The 16,343-nt window shown below is 57.7% G+C and overlaps 1 protein-coding gene across 6 annotated transcripts in view; it reads left to right on the top strand.

The window, feature by feature from the left end:
* RALGPS1 (Ral GEF with PH domain and SH3 binding motif 1) overlaps positions 1-16,343 on the top strand; it is a 273,218-nt gene that overhangs the window by 243,281 nt on the left and 13,594 nt on the right. For 2 of the 6 annotated variants that reach the window (XM_044264877.1, XM_044264875.1), the window contains exons 13-16: positions 459-585; positions 1,843-2,000; positions 4,232-4,283; positions 15,037-15,117. In XM_044264877.1, the coding sequence (XP_044120812.1) occupies positions 459-585; positions 1,843-2,000; positions 4,232-4,283; positions 15,037-15,117 (418 nt within the window). Of the gene's footprint in view, positions 1-458; positions 586-1,842; positions 2,001-4,231; positions 4,284-15,033; positions 15,118-16,343 lie in introns of all 6 variants that reach the window. The other 4 variants (XM_044264876.1, XM_044264874.1, XM_044264880.1 and 1 more) reach the window with 2 other exon arrangements.

The raw sequence follows: 16,343 nt of genomic DNA, 5'->3' as shown, positions 1-16,343 counted from the left end.
TGAATCAGCCAAGAACAGAAAGTGGCCACAGGGGCACAGGGCATGGATGCTGGACTTCGAGTCAGAAGATACACTGTGAGCTCTCAGTTCTGCCACCCAGCTGGGTCCCCTGGAGAAATGTTGCCATGGGGAGACCAAGCTAGGCTGCCAGTCCCCACGTCTGCCTCCCACCTGCAGCCCCCACCTCCATCCGCACATTCACTGTATTAGCCAGTGGCACTGGCCCCCGGTCGGGGGGCACCGTGCACAGCAGGACACCAGCGGTCTTGACAGTTCAGAAGCTAGTTATCCTGCCAGCGAGGGGTCCGTGTCTCATGAGTAGAAAGCCTCGAGGCTTCTGTGAACCTTGTCCTGCTTATGTCAGCCCGGCCTAGAGCCTTATCCTACTGGGGCCACCACCTCTGAGCCTCCCCAGCCTACTCCAACCATTACTCTCTCTCTCTCTGTTCTGTTCACAGGCCCCTCCGCCGGCTCCAGCTCTGCGAGGTTCAGCCGGCGGCCCACCTGTCCTGATGCATCTGTTGCTGGCAGCCTCCCCACACCCCCTGTCCCAAGACACAGGAAGAGCCACAGCCTGGGAAACAAGTGGGTGACTGAGCATCTCCCCACGCCCCCCAACACCTGCCGTGGGCTCCAGACCGGGCTGAGTGTGGGACATGGGCTTGCCCACTGGGGGGCTCCCTTATCCGTCTGCTGAGCGCTCTCGGTATTCCTGGCAGATACCCTCTCCCCAGGCTGACACGGGCTCAGAGGAGTTGGGAGGGCGGCTGCGGCAGCACAGCCTGTGTACCGATGGCGAGCATCACTGGTTCGGGAGTTGATGGAGGAAGCATTCGGGGAAGTGCAGGGAAACGATGGTGGGATTCCAGAAGTTTTACACAAGCTCAGTTAGTGCCTCCCTTATGGAAAACTCCAGAGTCCGCTGGACATCATGATTGTCATCCAGGACATCACCAAGTGTCTCGAGGCACGGGCACCTGCCAGTGGCGGGGCTCAGGGTCTCTGCTCATCTGTTGTTTCAGAAAGCCCGCAGGGCAGTGAGCCTGCCACTGGTTCATCTGGCCCTGTGGGACTGCAAGCCAGGGGGGCACCCAGCTCCCTTGTGGCCTCATCATGGCCGGGTCTGTGTCCCCAGTGTGTTGGGCACAGACTCTGGAACAGCTGGGTTCCTCCTCCCTCTGTTCTTCCCTCCTCTCCTTCCCTCCGTTCCCTCTCTCCCTTCCTTTCTTCCTCCACTAATACACAAGCCTCAGGCAGCTCAAGCTGGCCCTGGGGTCCCTCACAGGCTGGTGGGGGAGGGTCATCTCTCAGTGTTTCGGGCTTTGCCCTGGTTAGATGCTCCGCCACGTGCCTGCCGTGCCTTACGTCCTTGAGCCCCTGCAGGCATGCAAGGTGGGTGCCATCTTCATACCTTGTGAGAAGGCGTCCTCTGAGGCTCAGTCAAGTGGAGTACTTTGCAGCTGTGAGCAAGGTTGACACAAGGATCTGGACCAGACGTGTGGCTCTATAGCCAGGTGTGTTGGCTGCAGGTCACGCCGCCCCTGCATCGTTCGCAAGCACTGTCCACTCACTCGAGCCTTGTCGTCCTCCCGAGAGATGCAGGGCAAGTATCATTAGTCCCTATTTGACAGATGGAGAAACTGAGGCTCAGAGAAAGGAGGCGACTTGCCTAAGGTCACGCCATGAGCTAGGGCAGAGCCTGGACTTGCACCATGGTTCTGGGCGGAAGTCGTTTTCCTCCAGCTGCGCCGTCTGCTCAGGACCCCCGCGCAGGTGCAGGTGTGCTCGCTGTTATGCCACAGATAAGGAGCTTTGCCTTCTTTCTTCCTTTCCATTTTCCAGTATGATGTGTCAGTTGAGTGTAGTTGAGAGTAAAAGTGCGACATTCCCATCGGAGAAAGCGAGGCACCTGCTGGACGACAGCGTCCTAGAGTCCCGCAGCCCCCGCAGGGCCCTCGCCCTCACCTCCTCCTCTGCCGTCACCAATGGACTCTCCCTAGGTAAGCGTCTCCGGCCTGCACACGACAGCGGGCGGGCCACAGTCCGGTGTGTGCTCCGTGTCTGTCTCTGTCACTGTGCAGCGCCCGGTGGCCCCCCACCCCCTGCAGAAAGGGCTCCCTACGCAGTCGCCCAAGCCAGGGAGGCCTCTGCTTCCTGGTCTCTAGGGTTCCACTGAGTGCTCCGAGCGTGGCAGGCAGGTGGAAGGAGCCGCCGGAGGCACACCTGAGACCCGCTGTCACTGGTTGGCAGCTGCTAAAGCCTGGCTGTGCCCCAGGGGTCCTTCTGTCCTGGGGGCACCATGAGCCCCTGTGTGCAAAGCCAAGTAGGGGAAGCTGCCTGGAGACAGCAGCGGGGCGGGCCACCAGGTTCTTCTTGTATAGTTGTCTTCACACTGAGAAGCCAGAGTTTTGGAGGATGAAAAATTGATCCTCAGGGATGAAATTGCGTGTTTGAAGTACCAGAAATGGTACTTGTGTCCATGGAAGTATCACAAACTAAATCGCTGAGGCCAGGATGGAGAGAGGCTGAGTCAGAGCTAGGACACTGTTGTGCTCTGGTCACAGGCCTGTCTCCCTGTAGTGCCCAGGTCACCTGTCATTACAACCATCAGACAAGTAAACTGTCCACTGGCCATGCCCTTTCAGTTTGCCTGTGTTTCCGTAGTCTGTGTGTCTGTGTGTCTGTCTGCTTCCCTTCACAGGGAGCCCTCCCATGGGTGGTGGCAGCTTAGGGAGTCGCCAAGGTAGGGGTTTGATCCCGTGAGGTCTGGTTGGGGGCCCATGAGCCCCGGGAGGAAGTTGGGGGGAGGGCAGGGATCCCAGGTCCTGCATACCTGTGAAATGAGGCAGGTCTCTGAGTCACGATCACTGGAGGGGAGGGGACAGCTCTCTCCCACTGCCAGAAAGACTGGGATAAGCAAGGCCTATGTCTCCCTTCTGGCCTGGGAGGAAACCATCCTCACTGGACCAAGTCAGGGGTTTATGACAGCTCAGGACAGTGTAGCTCATAGTTCCTCGGTGTCAGTATGCTGGAGAGAAGAATTCCGGGGTCAGTGTGGTGGGGAAAGGCTGGGTTGAACCAAGTAAGCAGGTCTCTTCTCAGGGCCTTGAATGTGCGATGGGCATCATGGGTCACCAAAAAGGCGGTAGAGTCTGCAGGTTCTCCCAGTCTGTCATGGGACCCTTTTCCTTGGGGTGTTCTGGAATGAGGTAGGGATGGGGAGGAGGTTCCGAGGAACCAGTCTGGGAAACGCCAGCCCCAAAGCCTTCAGCGGGGCAGCAGGGCAGCTGTTTTATATCCCAGGAAACTTTCTGAGCTGTGCCTGAGCCCCTGGCCGTGACTCAGAAAACTGAGTCAGACACAACACTCTCCAGTATCCAGACAGGAATCAGCAGACGCTTTGGTTCTCCACTCCTCTTCGTGGAAAACTCAGACGCTTTTCTGTATGGGGCCGAAAACCATGCGTGCATGTGCCCTATTTGGAGCCCCCGCCACCCGGTGACTCCCGAGGGACCTGAGACCTCCTCCCTCCCCCTCTCCCCCTGCCCAGAGTCGGTGCCAGCAGGTGGCCCACAGCGGGCCAAAGCGAGGCAGTGCCAAGGCCTGAGGGAGAGCACAGAGGACTCGGCAGTGTGCAGTGGGAGGTGTCCTTGTGGCCAGAGCTGGGCCTTGGCGAGCAGGTGTCCTAGTCCACCCCAGAGGGCCAGCTGGGGGAGATGGACCCTCTCTCCTGTGTATGCCGGCCAGGAGGCAAGGGGCCACTTCCCCAAGGCTTCTGTCTCATGCCAGGCAGCTACTGTGACAGTCCTGGCCCTTGGGAAGAGAAGTGCTCATTTGGCCCGTGTCCTCACTCGGTGAGGCTTGTTCTAGCACTGGTTTCACTTGGTCCAGGGAGGCTGTGGTAGGGCCCGGCCAGGCCAACATGGAGGCTGAGGCATAGCCAGGAGCGGCCTTGCGGGGTCAGGGGTGGGCAGGAGGCAGTGGGAAGGGTGGAGGACCTTCCGGGAACAGTAGGGGAGACTTCTTTTGACTGTCCCAGGAGAGCGAGTGAGAAGTGGCAGCAGCAAAACCCCCAGTCACACGGATGTCCCCGGGGTCAGAAAGCCGTGTCTCCCGTGTCTCAGGAGCTCAGGGCCCTGGGCCTGCTGACCCAGGAGAACGGACTCCTGTGGGGTTGGCCCCTCTTCTGTGAGGCTGCTGCCACGCTCATTGATCTGTGTTCCTTTTCCAGGCAGTAGTGAGAGCTCAGAGTTTAGTGAAGAGATGTCTTCAGGGCTGGAAAGGTGAGTGTGGCCTCAGCTCAGCCTCTCTCCCAGGGTGGCACTCAGGGCTCCGGGCAGGGACCAGCCCCACCCCCACTGCCCCTCACTGGCCCAGCCTGGGGAGGCTGCTCTGTGGCTCCTCAGGTCAGCTCGGCCCAGGGGCAGGGCCCGCTCGGAGTCGGGGGCGGAAGAGCAGGATGGGCGCGGGGTGGGGGTCCCAGCCCCACGCTCTGAGCAGCCCCACTCATCGTCCGGCCCAGAGCTGGCCCAGGAGCCTGAGGCCGGCACCTCTTCCTCAGGCCGAGCTGCCGAGGAGACCTGTGAGCAGATTTGGTCTGAAATGTGGCTTCTCAAAACCAGAAGCCCGGGATGGGCCTGGTGTGGAGATGGGCACGTGGCTCCGCCTGCTGGGGTCTGAGAGTGTTACACCCGTGTGGCCTCAGGCCTTGGGCACCGTGACCGTGAAGTGGGTCCCAGCCCAGGGTTTGACTTCCCGTGGTGAGCACTTCTGCCCCCGGAGTGGGGCCTCCTGCCCAGGAATCCACCCACTGCGCGTCCCCCACGTGCTCATGGGCTCTGAACGGGGAGCACCCATAGCTACGGCGCCCCCAAAGGTGAAGGGGCGTCGTGACGACTCAGGGTGTGAGGGACGCGGGGAGAAATCCACTGACTGGGAAAGCTTCAGAGGCGGATTTGCACCGTCCTTCGAAGTAGCCCCTGCAGCGGCGTGCAGGGGCATCTGTGCACACTCCCACAGTTACATACACTCTACACACACACACACTGACTTACACACACAGTCTCCCACGTGAGTGTGCACACGTTTCCTAAGAAATGCCCCGTGTGTGTACACATTCATACACACGTGCGCTCGTGTACTCACACGTATGTGGGTATACAGTCTCGCACGTACATTCACACACAGTTCACACATATACACACCCACACACACGTGCGTGCGTGCTCACACTCACCCGCACGCATACTTTCTCTCCACACTCCCCACTTCTCCTCTAGTGCTGAAGCCTCCTGTCTCATCAGTCCCCATAATCAAAAAATGTCCAGAGAGGAGATGAACCCACCCAGGACATCCTCCCAGGGCAGAGGGACGTAAACGATAGGTCATAAGTGATCTTTGTCGAGCATCCCCTGTGCGCCAGACCCTGTCTTGGCCTCACCAAATCCTCAAGAACCCTATACAGCGGTTACTCACAGTGTCCGCGGGCTCTGAGAGGTGAGGTGACTTGTCCTGCTTCGTTCTCCTCTGATAGGGCAGGGCTGACCCAAATCCACATCCTCCTGACCACTGAGCCCCCCTCTTTGTGCTCCTGGCTCCATCCAGAGGCCATGGTGGCAGCTACAGGGACTGGTCCCATGTCCGTTGGTCAGTCTGTCTGTGAGAGCCTAGATGGAGGGCTGGAAAGGGGGAGGAACAACAACGTGAGCCCTTGGAACCTGCTCCCTGTCCCTGCTGCAGGACTCCCGGAGGGATGTTTGCTCTGTTCTTGCCTAGCTTGCACAGGCCAGTGGGCCCCGCTGCCTGCACCCTGGGGCCAGCCCAGCTGTGGCAATGAGAACCCCAGACAGGCTCTAGGGTGGACTCCAGATCTGATGAGTAAAAGTCTGACTTGTGTCAGCATCCGTCAGGGGGCTCCTAGGGAGACCGTGACAAACGGGGCGTATAGGCAAGCCAGTGTCCCCCGGCCCCAGGCCAGTGAGGGGACACTGAGTGGGAAACTTCTGCATGCTGCCAGGATCCAGACCAGAACTTACTCACTGGTTCGTTCGTTCCCTCATTCATTTCAGTCCGTGGCTATGTAGGAAGCCACTGCGTCCTGCCAGACACCATGCTAGTCGCTGAGGGCAGCAAGTAGCTCCTGACGCGCTCCCGTGACCAGAGCAGAGCCACTAGGAAGGGAGACAGTGAGGGGCTTTCTGGCACACAGAGGGTGCTCTGCTCAACCAGTAGCGAGCCCTGTGACATACAGCGTTTCTCTTTTCTCTCTTTCACTTAGAATTTGGCATTCGATTTACTATCCATTGAAATGTTCTAGTATGTGCTTTTCGGGTGGGACCTCCCACAGGAACTGGTCTCCCAGCTGGCTCGCCCATGCAGGTGCCCAGCCTTGTCTCCGGCAGCCGGCTCTGGGATCCTAGCCCGATGAGGGGAGCAGACCACCTGCTTTGGAAGATGCCCGTGAGGCTAGGATGAGCCCTCTAGTCCAAGACCCAAGCTGCCCCCTTTGGCCTCTAACTCCTTTGGCCAGGCCTCCAGGCTGCATTTCCATCTTGCACTAGCCTCTTTCTATGTCCACCAGAAAGAATCCACTCCCTCAAATGCATGTGAGCGTTTGAGACTTTCCTGAAGAGCCCGTGGGAGAGCTGGAGGGGAGGGTTTGCCTCTTGGCCTTTGGAAACCTTTGTTAAATGCCTCTCTTTCCCCCCAACTCAGGGACCACAGTTCATAGGGCTTCTCTGCTTCACCTTCACCCACACAGTGCTCAGCCCCCCTAGGCCTCCCTTCACGCCTGGGCCACTTTGCACTTGCTCTACAAAGGGGAGCAGATTCTCTCTTCTTGGAAGCCAGGGCCACTGTGCCTGAGCCCACAGGCCAGTGTCTGCCCTGACAGAGCCTCCAAAACACTCTTCAACAAAGCACAGCTTCCCTTCTCAGAGACGCCATCAGCTGGTCCCGAGTGAGCCTGTGGGAACACAGCCTTCTCTACCCCTTTACGTGTGCATGGGCAGACAGTGCCCTCAGGACCACAGCCAGTGGCACAGAGGAATGAGGTGTGATGAAGAGGTCCTGGCTTCTCTAGTTCCCAGAGGCCCAGCTAGGGCAGGGGCAGCCCCACAGCCCCGAAGCTTAGGGGTCACAACCCGCAACTGACTTGTCCACCAGGCCCCCGGCCCTGCTGATACTCTTGACCAGGAAGAGAAATGGAGCCAAATACCAGCCTGAGGGACAGGGAGCTCCCAGGCCGGTGACGTGTGCCACCAGCACATGACCCTCCACTGGTCGGCAGGCCCAGCTCAGTCGCCCTGTATGCCACTGTGACTGGGCGGGTAGGAGGGTTCCAGTTGTATGACCGAGTGCAGGGTCATTTGGTCTCGTCTTGCAAGTTTGCCTTCTCTGAGATCATACCCACGGCCTTGTCACCCTGGGGCCTGAAGGCTTGAGTGACAGCCAGAACCCAGGCTGTACCCAGTACTTCCCTCGAGTGGCGACCTTAAGGAGTTCCTGTGATGGAGCCCACAAGGCCCTGGGGACACTTTGCGCTGCTGTCCCTCAGAGTGGGCTTAGGGAGGGATGGCAGCCCCCCAATCCTATTCTTGTTAGGACCGTGCTCGAGGGCTCATGGGGCGAAGGGGGCCTCCTGCTGCCGCTGTCATCCTGCTGTCGCGTCATCTGTCTCAGCCCCAGCAAGGCCACAGGACCTGTGGGAACAGACCAGCCATGAGGCGGCCAGATCAGGGAGGGGTTGGTTTGGCCGCTGTAAAGACCCTCCCCTGTCTTTGGACAGAGTGGTGGTCCCGGGTCAGCGCCCTCAACAACCCGAGGCCAGAGTCCCTGGGGCCGGCCCCCTCCTCTCTTAAGACTCTACCTCATGTCTCAACCTGCACCTTTCTCGCCTCAGTGTCCTGGGTTGAGGACAAAAGTGGAAGGAGGACCCCGGATCGAACCGTGATTTCCCAAGGAGAGAAGGCAGGCGGCCATGAAAAGGCATTTTCAGGCTGTGCTTGATGAGCTGGAAAGTAGGGACTGTGGACACTGCCCCGGGCTAGCCTCGAGCAAACCTCAGGCTTCCCAGACACTCAAGAGGGAAGAGAATATTTTAGGCCCATCAGCAAGAGCTAACAGGTGCTTCTTTTTATGCCTGATTTGGCACTGACATGAGAACAAAAATATTAGCCTAAGAGTTCATTTTAAATGAAATATTTAAAAATAGGAAGAAAACGGATGATAAGAGGTGAACACATATGTATGTACAAAAGTACGTCATGTCGCTCATCCCGGTTCTCTCGGAGTTCCAGGGCCACTGAATGAATGTCCTTCCTTCATTATTTTTCTATATGCTCCACATCTGCCACAATAGGTACCTGTGTCTTTTACACCCAGAAAAAAATTAACATTTCTTTTTAAAAAAAGAATTCATCAGAAACATTTACTAATTGGTTTTTAAGAGGTAACATATGAAGGCATGTCACAGAGCTCATCCCGAAGCCCTCGGCCCTCCGTCTTGTCTAGCCCGACGTCAGCCGTGTGTGAGGAAGCGCTGCTCTCACACGAGGGGGGACAGGCTGGAAACACAGGCGGCGCAAAGGCGAGGAGGAGGCAGAGGGATCCTTGGGGACGGGAGAGGCCCGAGCGACGGCCCCCCCCAAAGCAGAGCCGTTTCCCCTTCCAGCGGGGGTGCGGGGCACCGGGGAGCCGCCGCAGCCCCTGGTCGGGTTGGGAGACGGGACAAGTCGATGATGCCGGGTCCGCAGAGGGTCCTGAAGCCGTGCCGCTCTCCATGGGAGTGTCCAGCACGGCCCCCGAGTCAGACTGCGGGGTCAGCGGTGGCTTCCGGTAGAGGCTATGGTTAAGCAGCAGCCCAGGGACATTGGTGAAGAGGACCACCTCGGGCCCTCAAGAGGGGTCTCGGGGTCTGAGGAGGCTGCGAGGCCCTAATCATGTGCCGGGATGGGAGGTGGCCCAGGGATGCTCGGTCTGGCTCTTCCGAGTCACGGCAGGAGAGGCGGACTTGGTGATGTGCCCCGGTCTGCGAAGCTCTTAGTGAGCCTCTCCATCGAAAAATTGCGGTCTGGCTTCCCGATGCTGCCGGCAGCGCTGGGAGAGGCCTGGGGTCAGGACAGCCAGCTCTGTGACCTTGGGCCTGTGTCTCAGCCTCGCAGGAGCGGCAGCTCTATGTGATGAGGCTCCCTGAATACACATAGCTCGCAGGTGGAGCTTTGTGCTTGGGAACTTTGACTTTTTTGAGAGTTTCACTCGGTGGTAACTCTTGGCAGCAGGCAGGGGATGCAGGGGTCTGGGGGGTGGGTGGTGAAGAGGAAAGTCCCCAAATGGCAGTTCAGTCATCATGGGACAGAGGAGCCAGGCATGGCTGGCCTCCAGGGTGACAGGGAACTGTGGGAAGGACCCGTCTAAGAGGCTGCTGCAGACAGTCAGCCCCGCAAGCGTCCCAGGGTGCCAAGGAGGGTGGGCGATGCAGTGTTTCCATGCGTGGGGTTTCCTTGTTCTTAGCCAGTGGAATCTTCCATCTTTAGGGAGACCCCAGGGAAGTAGAGTCCTGGCGGCAGATTCCCCAGCCTGCTACCTGCAAATCAGAGCCTTTAAAGGCACCCTTTTCCTACTTTGAGATAATCAGAGGACTCCAGCAGATTGCCCAGGTTTGCCAGGGTACAGAGCCACCTTCTGAACCCCAACGTATGCAGCATTTCAAGAGATGGGGGGCAGTCTAGAGGCAGTACTGTGGTGAGGGGTCCCTTTAACCGAAGTGCAATGTGAGAGTGGCTGTTTTCAGGGTGACTTTCTCGGAGGGTCTCGCTGCCTTCCTCCCACCCCTGTGGCCGAGTCCCAGGAATCTCCAGGTTCATGTCCCGCCCCCACCCACCCATCGGTCTGGTCTCCTCAGCTCCGGCTTGCTCTGCCTCCTGTATCAGCCTAGTTGGACGATGTGCCAAGCTTCTGATGCGGGCTTGCCCCAAAGATGCTGTCTCTTGCCTTGCTTTCAGCAACAGACACTGAAGTCTGGACAAGGAGGCTACCCAAGGAACTCAGTCTCCTCTGAGAGAAAACAGTGGGCAGCAGTCCCTGGGCCTTTGGCTTGACCTTGTCCTTGGGCTTCTGTGGCTTCACAGGCAGCTGAGAAATCTCAGCCCGCCCTCTCCTCCAATACCCACATCCCCTCAGAGTCGGGTCCTGCACAGCGGGCGGGATTTCTTTCCATCTTGAGTCAGTCCTTCTCCACATATATCTGCCACACTCCCCTCTTGCTCTCTGCAGACCAGATTTCTAGACTTCTCAGCTCACAGAGGGGAAGAGGAAGACCTTGCAGCTCCCACGTTTACATGTTACAGCTTCATCCAGCCACAGAGCCTGACTTTCCTTCTCTCTCTCTCTCTTACATCTGGTTCCTAATTGCCATGAGAGAACATCTGATTGACCTGGCTTGGATCAGGTGTTGTTCTGTCCACTCAGCTAAACATGCAGTTCGAATGTGGCTCCTAGAGACCCACTCAGCAGATCAGGGACATTGCCCAGAGAGAAGCGAATGAGTGACTTACAACAGTCAAAGTCCGTGGCAAGTACTGCTGGAAGGGACGTCCCAAGGTCCAGCAGAACTCAGGGTGGCAGCTTCCTGTCTACAGATGAGGTCAATCTTCCGAAGTGGCTGGGACCAAGCTCTGGCCTAATGGGACAGCAGCTTCCCATTAAGGTTTGCTGGTACAGGTGGACACATGGTTGATGAACAGCATTTCCTGGGCCCTTCCATAGGCCCACTCCTACCTCAAGGGGCTCTATGTACTTGACATAGAAGAATGGGGTGGAGGACCCTACTTCTGCTAAGACAAGATCACTAAAACCCCAGTGTAATTATTACCCAAGACTTCTCCCTATTGCGTAGCTTCCTAAACCAGCAACAGGGACGTGGGGCTTTCTGCAATTTAATCTCCATGATGCTACCTAGCGTGTACCTAGAAAACTGCTGAGGGGAAGATGCCTTCCAGACCTGCCTTGGCTAGTCTGCTTTCTCCTGATGCTGCTGGCCCAGGCAGAACCCTGGCTGCTTCTGCCTCAACAGCTCTATCTACTCTTCCTCTTCCTAGGGTTGTGACCTTGGGCAAGTTACTCCACCTCTCCAAGCCTCAGATCCCATATCTATAAGTTGGGGTTCAGAGTAGAGCCTGCCTGGGGCGCCTGGGTGTCTCAGCCAGTTAAGCATCCAACTCATGATCTCAGCTCAGTTCTCGATCTCAGGGTTGTGAGTTCAAGCCTCGCCTTGGGTTCCCTGCTGGGCATGGAGCCTACTTAAAACAAACAAACAAAAAAATAGTGCCTGCCTAACAGTATTCCTTATTTTCAGGATAGAAAACCCCTGTGTGATTAGACAAGAGAATAAGTACTGCTTAGCGCATTGCCTAGCACCCGTCATCCCCATCACCACCCCATCATCCCCACCGTTCCATCCTCCTATCCCCATCATCACTGTCGCTTCTTCATTCCCATCAGCCCCATAACCCCATCATCTCCGTCATCCCATCCTGATCATCCCCACCATCCCTCTCACCCCCTCATCTCCGTCATCCCGTCCTCATCATCACCATCATCACCACCACCCCCTCATCTCCGTCATCCCGTCCTTACCATCCCCAACGTCCCCATCACCCGCTCATCTCCATCATCCCGTCCTGATCATCCCCATCCTCTCCATCACCCCCTCATCATCAGCACACCGTCATTCTCATCAGCCCACCCTTATCATTATCGTCACTGCCACCACCATCATCATCTTAAACATCATTTGGGACTGAAGTGTTCTACTTGGTTGCCAGCCTCCACCTTCTCCAGACCAGACTTCCCATGAGTAGGGTTGCCCACCACTGCCCAAGCTCATCCTTGAGAGGAAACAGTAGAATGGCCTCCCTGGGGTACATTACGTTCAGCCACATTCTGCCCCGGCATCATGCTGGGAAAGGTGTCCATGATTCTGGAGTGGGAACCCCCATGTCAGTCCAAGAGATCCCCTGACTTGTGAGTTTACCAGATATGACTGCCCATTCATTTTCCATTTTTCTGGCCCTGAACATTCAAATAGCAAATCTCAAAGCAGGGCCCTGATCAGATTGTTTCCAGTGGCTGAAGATCCTGCCTCCTCTGTGCTGATTCTAGCCTGCTTGGGCCCAGCCAGAGTCACCCCAACTGTCACGGCCCTCCTCCAGGCCTGCAGGGCTCCCCTGTGGGAGAAGGCTGCCACCACAACCCTGCTGTTCTGAAAGCGGGCCTTGGGGAAAAGTCACCATTATGCTGACCTTCACAGCCAGGGGCACTCAATCCTCCAGGGTCCAGGGAAGCAGGCTCTGACTTCCTTCTTGGGAGCAGCTTGACAGACACAGGCCCACTGCTCACAGAGGAAAGCCAGCCTCTCTTTGTGAGTACTTGCGTCTCCAACCCTACTGACAGGCCGGTGCAGTGGGCTCAGTGGTTTCACCTCCCTGAGCCTCTGTCTCCTCATCTAGGACAGGGCAGGAGCAGTGCCCCTCGCGGAGGCTGGAGGAATGGCGTGTCTCGTGGTCCCCAGTTGATAAACGGCAGCGGCTCTTAAGCGCCAGTCTCCAAAACCCCTGGAAGATTATTCTAGCACAGGGATGGAGGGCCGGGGGAGCTGTGGTCCCACCGCCGGAGATCCGGGGCGCACGGCTGCTGGCCCGTCCAGTCTCACAGACGTGGACAAAGCCCGATCAGTGCGAGCTGCTGCAGAGACCCACAAGAGTGGTGCCTCTGGGAGGAAAATGTCCCGACGCCACCCACAGGTGGACCCAGTCCCCGTGATAGACTCCACCACATGTGACACCTCTGCCTCCCTGCAACCCTGAAAGGCGTGGGAGGAGCTTGGGCTGTAGAGTCCGAACAGGGTTCAGATCCTGGCTTACTGGGCTCATGCCTCGGTCAAGTGTCTTCCCATCACTGAGCCTCAGTTTCCCTATTCCGGGGAAGACAGTGTGCTTAAATAAAGCTCCAGTGAGATGGTTGAGTGTCATGGCCTTGCACATGCGAGCCCCCACTCACCGGTGAGCTCTGCACTCCTGCGTTCCTCCCACCAGCCCAGCGCGCTGGGGAGCACCCTACGCCTTTTGGAAGAACATGGAGAAAGGCTGCTTAAAAGGCTAGACAGGCTGGAAGATGCTGAGTTAAGGTTCCCCAATGACAAGTGTCAGACAGACAGACGTCTGCTGAGTGTGCAGCCATGGACTATCTCAGGAAGGAGAGGACAGAGAGAAGGTAGCAGCGCCAACCACGTCCCCGCATTGATGGGGAACCACTGGACATTGTAGACAGCCCACTGTCACTGAACCTTATCCTTGGGCACCAGGGCAAGAAGACAAGAAGAAAGGTGGAGAAGAGGCCAGAGGACCCAGCTCTGGAAAAGGGAGGCTCCATCTCCAACTCCAGATAGGTCCCAGCTCAGAGCAAGAATCCAGATCAAAGGGGGAGATGTCCCCTGGGCATGAGGAATGTCATCACAGAAAGGTTCGCTGTCAGATCCTGCTCCGACTCCTAGGAAACCTCTGGTAGTGGCTGGGGAGGAAAGCACCTGGAGGCAGCCCATCGAGAGACCTCGGAGCAGCCTGATTCAGCACGGGGTTATGCCATGTTGTGAGGGACTCGGCACTGTTCCGGTAACGGTGAAAATCCTGGAGCTTTCCATAAATGAGAGCAGATTAGTCATGACCTGTGATGTCCCGCTCACTGCACTGCAAGCCTCTTTCTGAATTGGTGGGGGGAGGGGGGAGGCGATCCGGCCCGTGGGCTGGGAATTGGGCAAGCTGGGGCCTCATCTGTGCCACGGCTCATGGTGGGGCTGGGGTCAGCCTGGAACCATCATCTGTCACCCAGGTGTGCTGGGGAAAGGCTGAGATCCGTAACCTCTGAGGACTTGAGGGGCCAAGCAAATGCTGTGGCTTTTCACCTAAGAGGAGGGGCTGACGGGCAGCTGGCGTAGACGGCCATCAGACTCCCACCTGCCCTGAACTTGAGCCTCTGTACAACAGACACAAGGTGGTCATCAAGAACTGTTCCTTCTCAAGTGGAGGACTGAGGGGCAGGGCCACAAGAGCCTGCCTTGGAGGCACCTGAGCTTGCTTACGCTAGGACGGACCTGCTGCCGTGAATGAGCGCGTCCCTGTCCCCCGCCAGGTGTCCGGTGCCATGGGGCCGTGTGCAGCGACCTAGGACTGGCAGCAGGGAACGGCAAAGGCAGTCCGAACCTTATCTGACCTTATAAACTGGGTTACATTCCTGTTTGGCCAACTGGCCAGGAAAGTGATGACCCAGAGAGACGCCGTGCTGCAGAGGGTGAGCAGGTGTTTGAGGACCACGTGGACACAGGAAATCATCCTGCTGAAAGAGGAAAGGGTGAAAAGGAGAGACAGAAAGATGGAAGCCTCCCCCCCAAATAGGTTAAACTTCTCTCTGGGAGCTGTACCTTCCCCTGCAAAGGCTCCTTTGCAAAGGGACTCCAGGTGGGAGAAAAGACAGAGGAGCAGCCCACAGGGAGATGCAGGGGTCCGGCGGGGGGCAGCAGAGGAGGCTGTCTGGTGGAGAGGACACAGCAAACAGAGGAATTCAGCTGTGCCCTGGTGAATAAGGTGCACAAGCCCCCCGCACACACACAAACACCCCCCAGGCCCAACATGCAAGACTGCCCACAGTTCTGTGTGCCCTTGTAATTGGATTCACCATGGACTATTTGGGCTGGACGGCATTTTTTGTTAAACATGTCAGCTTCACTTTGGGTAAGTGCATGTGCCCTGATTTTAGTCACCCCCTGACACTCACTGATGGAGGCTCCGGGGGCATCATGTTCACAGACCTGGCAGCTCCAGATGTGCCCCAGATGTGTCTGCAGCTTGATGTAGGAGGTGTGGGTAAAGCTGGGATCGGACCCTCCTGAGCCAGTGCTCACAGTGTCCGAGATGCCCTTGCTTCCTCCGAGTGTCTGGTTGTTTGCAGCTGTTGCTAAATCTCACCCCTTTTCTTCTGAAGCAGGGGACGTCTGTATGCCACATTGGGGCCCAACTGGCGGGTTCCGGTTCGGAATTCTCCCAGAACCCGGAGCTGCGTCTACAGGTATCCATTTGTTGTGTGCTCGTTTACTTGACAGCTAGCTCTAGGCTGCTCGGTGGATGCCAAGCGCTGTGCTCCCGGCTGCTGAATAAGCCACAGTCCAAGAGGCTGCTGCCACGGGAGACAGAGACTGAACCGATAATCCCAGATCCCTGATGTCCCAGAGAGGAGGTGGGCTGTTCTGCAAGGGGAGAGCAGGGAAGGCCTCTGTGGAGAAGTGACTGGAAGAGTGATAGGAATGATCCAAGTACAGGGAGGGGAGGTGCAGGGATGAGTGCACCCCAAGTCAAAGGGAGGCAGGAAGAGCAGGGTGGCTTGGGGAGTGAGAGAGGGGAGGGGCGGAGATGAGGCTGCGGAGATGCGGCCCAGCCCGGGGGCAGGGGTTGGGGGGTGACAAACAGTGGCATGACCAGGTCATCATGGCCGTGGCAAGGAGAGCTGGAAAGCATGCAGGAAGAAGGCAAGGCTGGCCTGAGGGAGGCCAGGGAAGAGCACTGGGCAGCTGCTCAAAGGGAGAGCAAGTTCTGCCTAAGGTGCGGGGAGTGAGATGGCTGATCGGGGCGTGAGGCATACGTCGGACTTGGGGTCGGTACATCCTTGGGATCGAGTAGATTGCAGGGGTGGAGAGGAGAGAGGAAAAACCCCTCAGGTCTCTGGTTCAGGCAGCCACGTGGATGGTGGTACCGTTTACCCACCTATGGGAAGAGCAGCTTGAGGAAGGGCACCCAGTTGAGGGAGATGCCTGTGGGAGACAACCTACCCAGTGACCCGAAGCCATCCAGAGCCTCGGGGCAGGTCCCGGCCGGTGCTGCACTTGGCTGTTTTTGCCTGTAGGTGGCGCCCGAAGCCCTGAGGCAAAGGCACTGGGCTTGGCGGCGCTCCCTGGTCCTGCTTCTCACTCCAGCGCCAACTTCCCACACTTGCTCACTGCTCCTCCAGGCTGCTGCCAACACAAGGAGGGGCTGCAGGGCCCCAGGCTCCCCAGGTGGAGAGGAAGGTAGAAGCTCGGGAGGGCCAGCAGGAAGCCACCACTGAGATCAGGAGCAGGAGGCCATGCTCCTGGGGTCTGGGTTACAAGAAGCTCTGCACCAAGCCTAGGGCCTGAGGCACTTGGAAAGGCGAGGGAGGTGAAAGTGTCCAGCTATGGCCAATGCAGGGCCACCTGCCCTGATCATGTTGAGTCCTCTGGCCTGGCACAGCATCATGGACTTGGCAGTGGAGTGCTGGGG

Source organism: Neovison vison, chromosome 9 (assembly GCF_020171115.1).
Source record: "Neovison vison isolate M4711 chromosome 9, ASM_NN_V1, whole genome shotgun sequence".
NCBI lineage: Eukaryota > Metazoa > Chordata > Mammalia > Carnivora > Mustelidae > Neogale > Neogale vison.
Note: the sequence above shows the minus strand (reverse complement) of the source record. Positions and strands in the feature narration are given on the sequence as shown.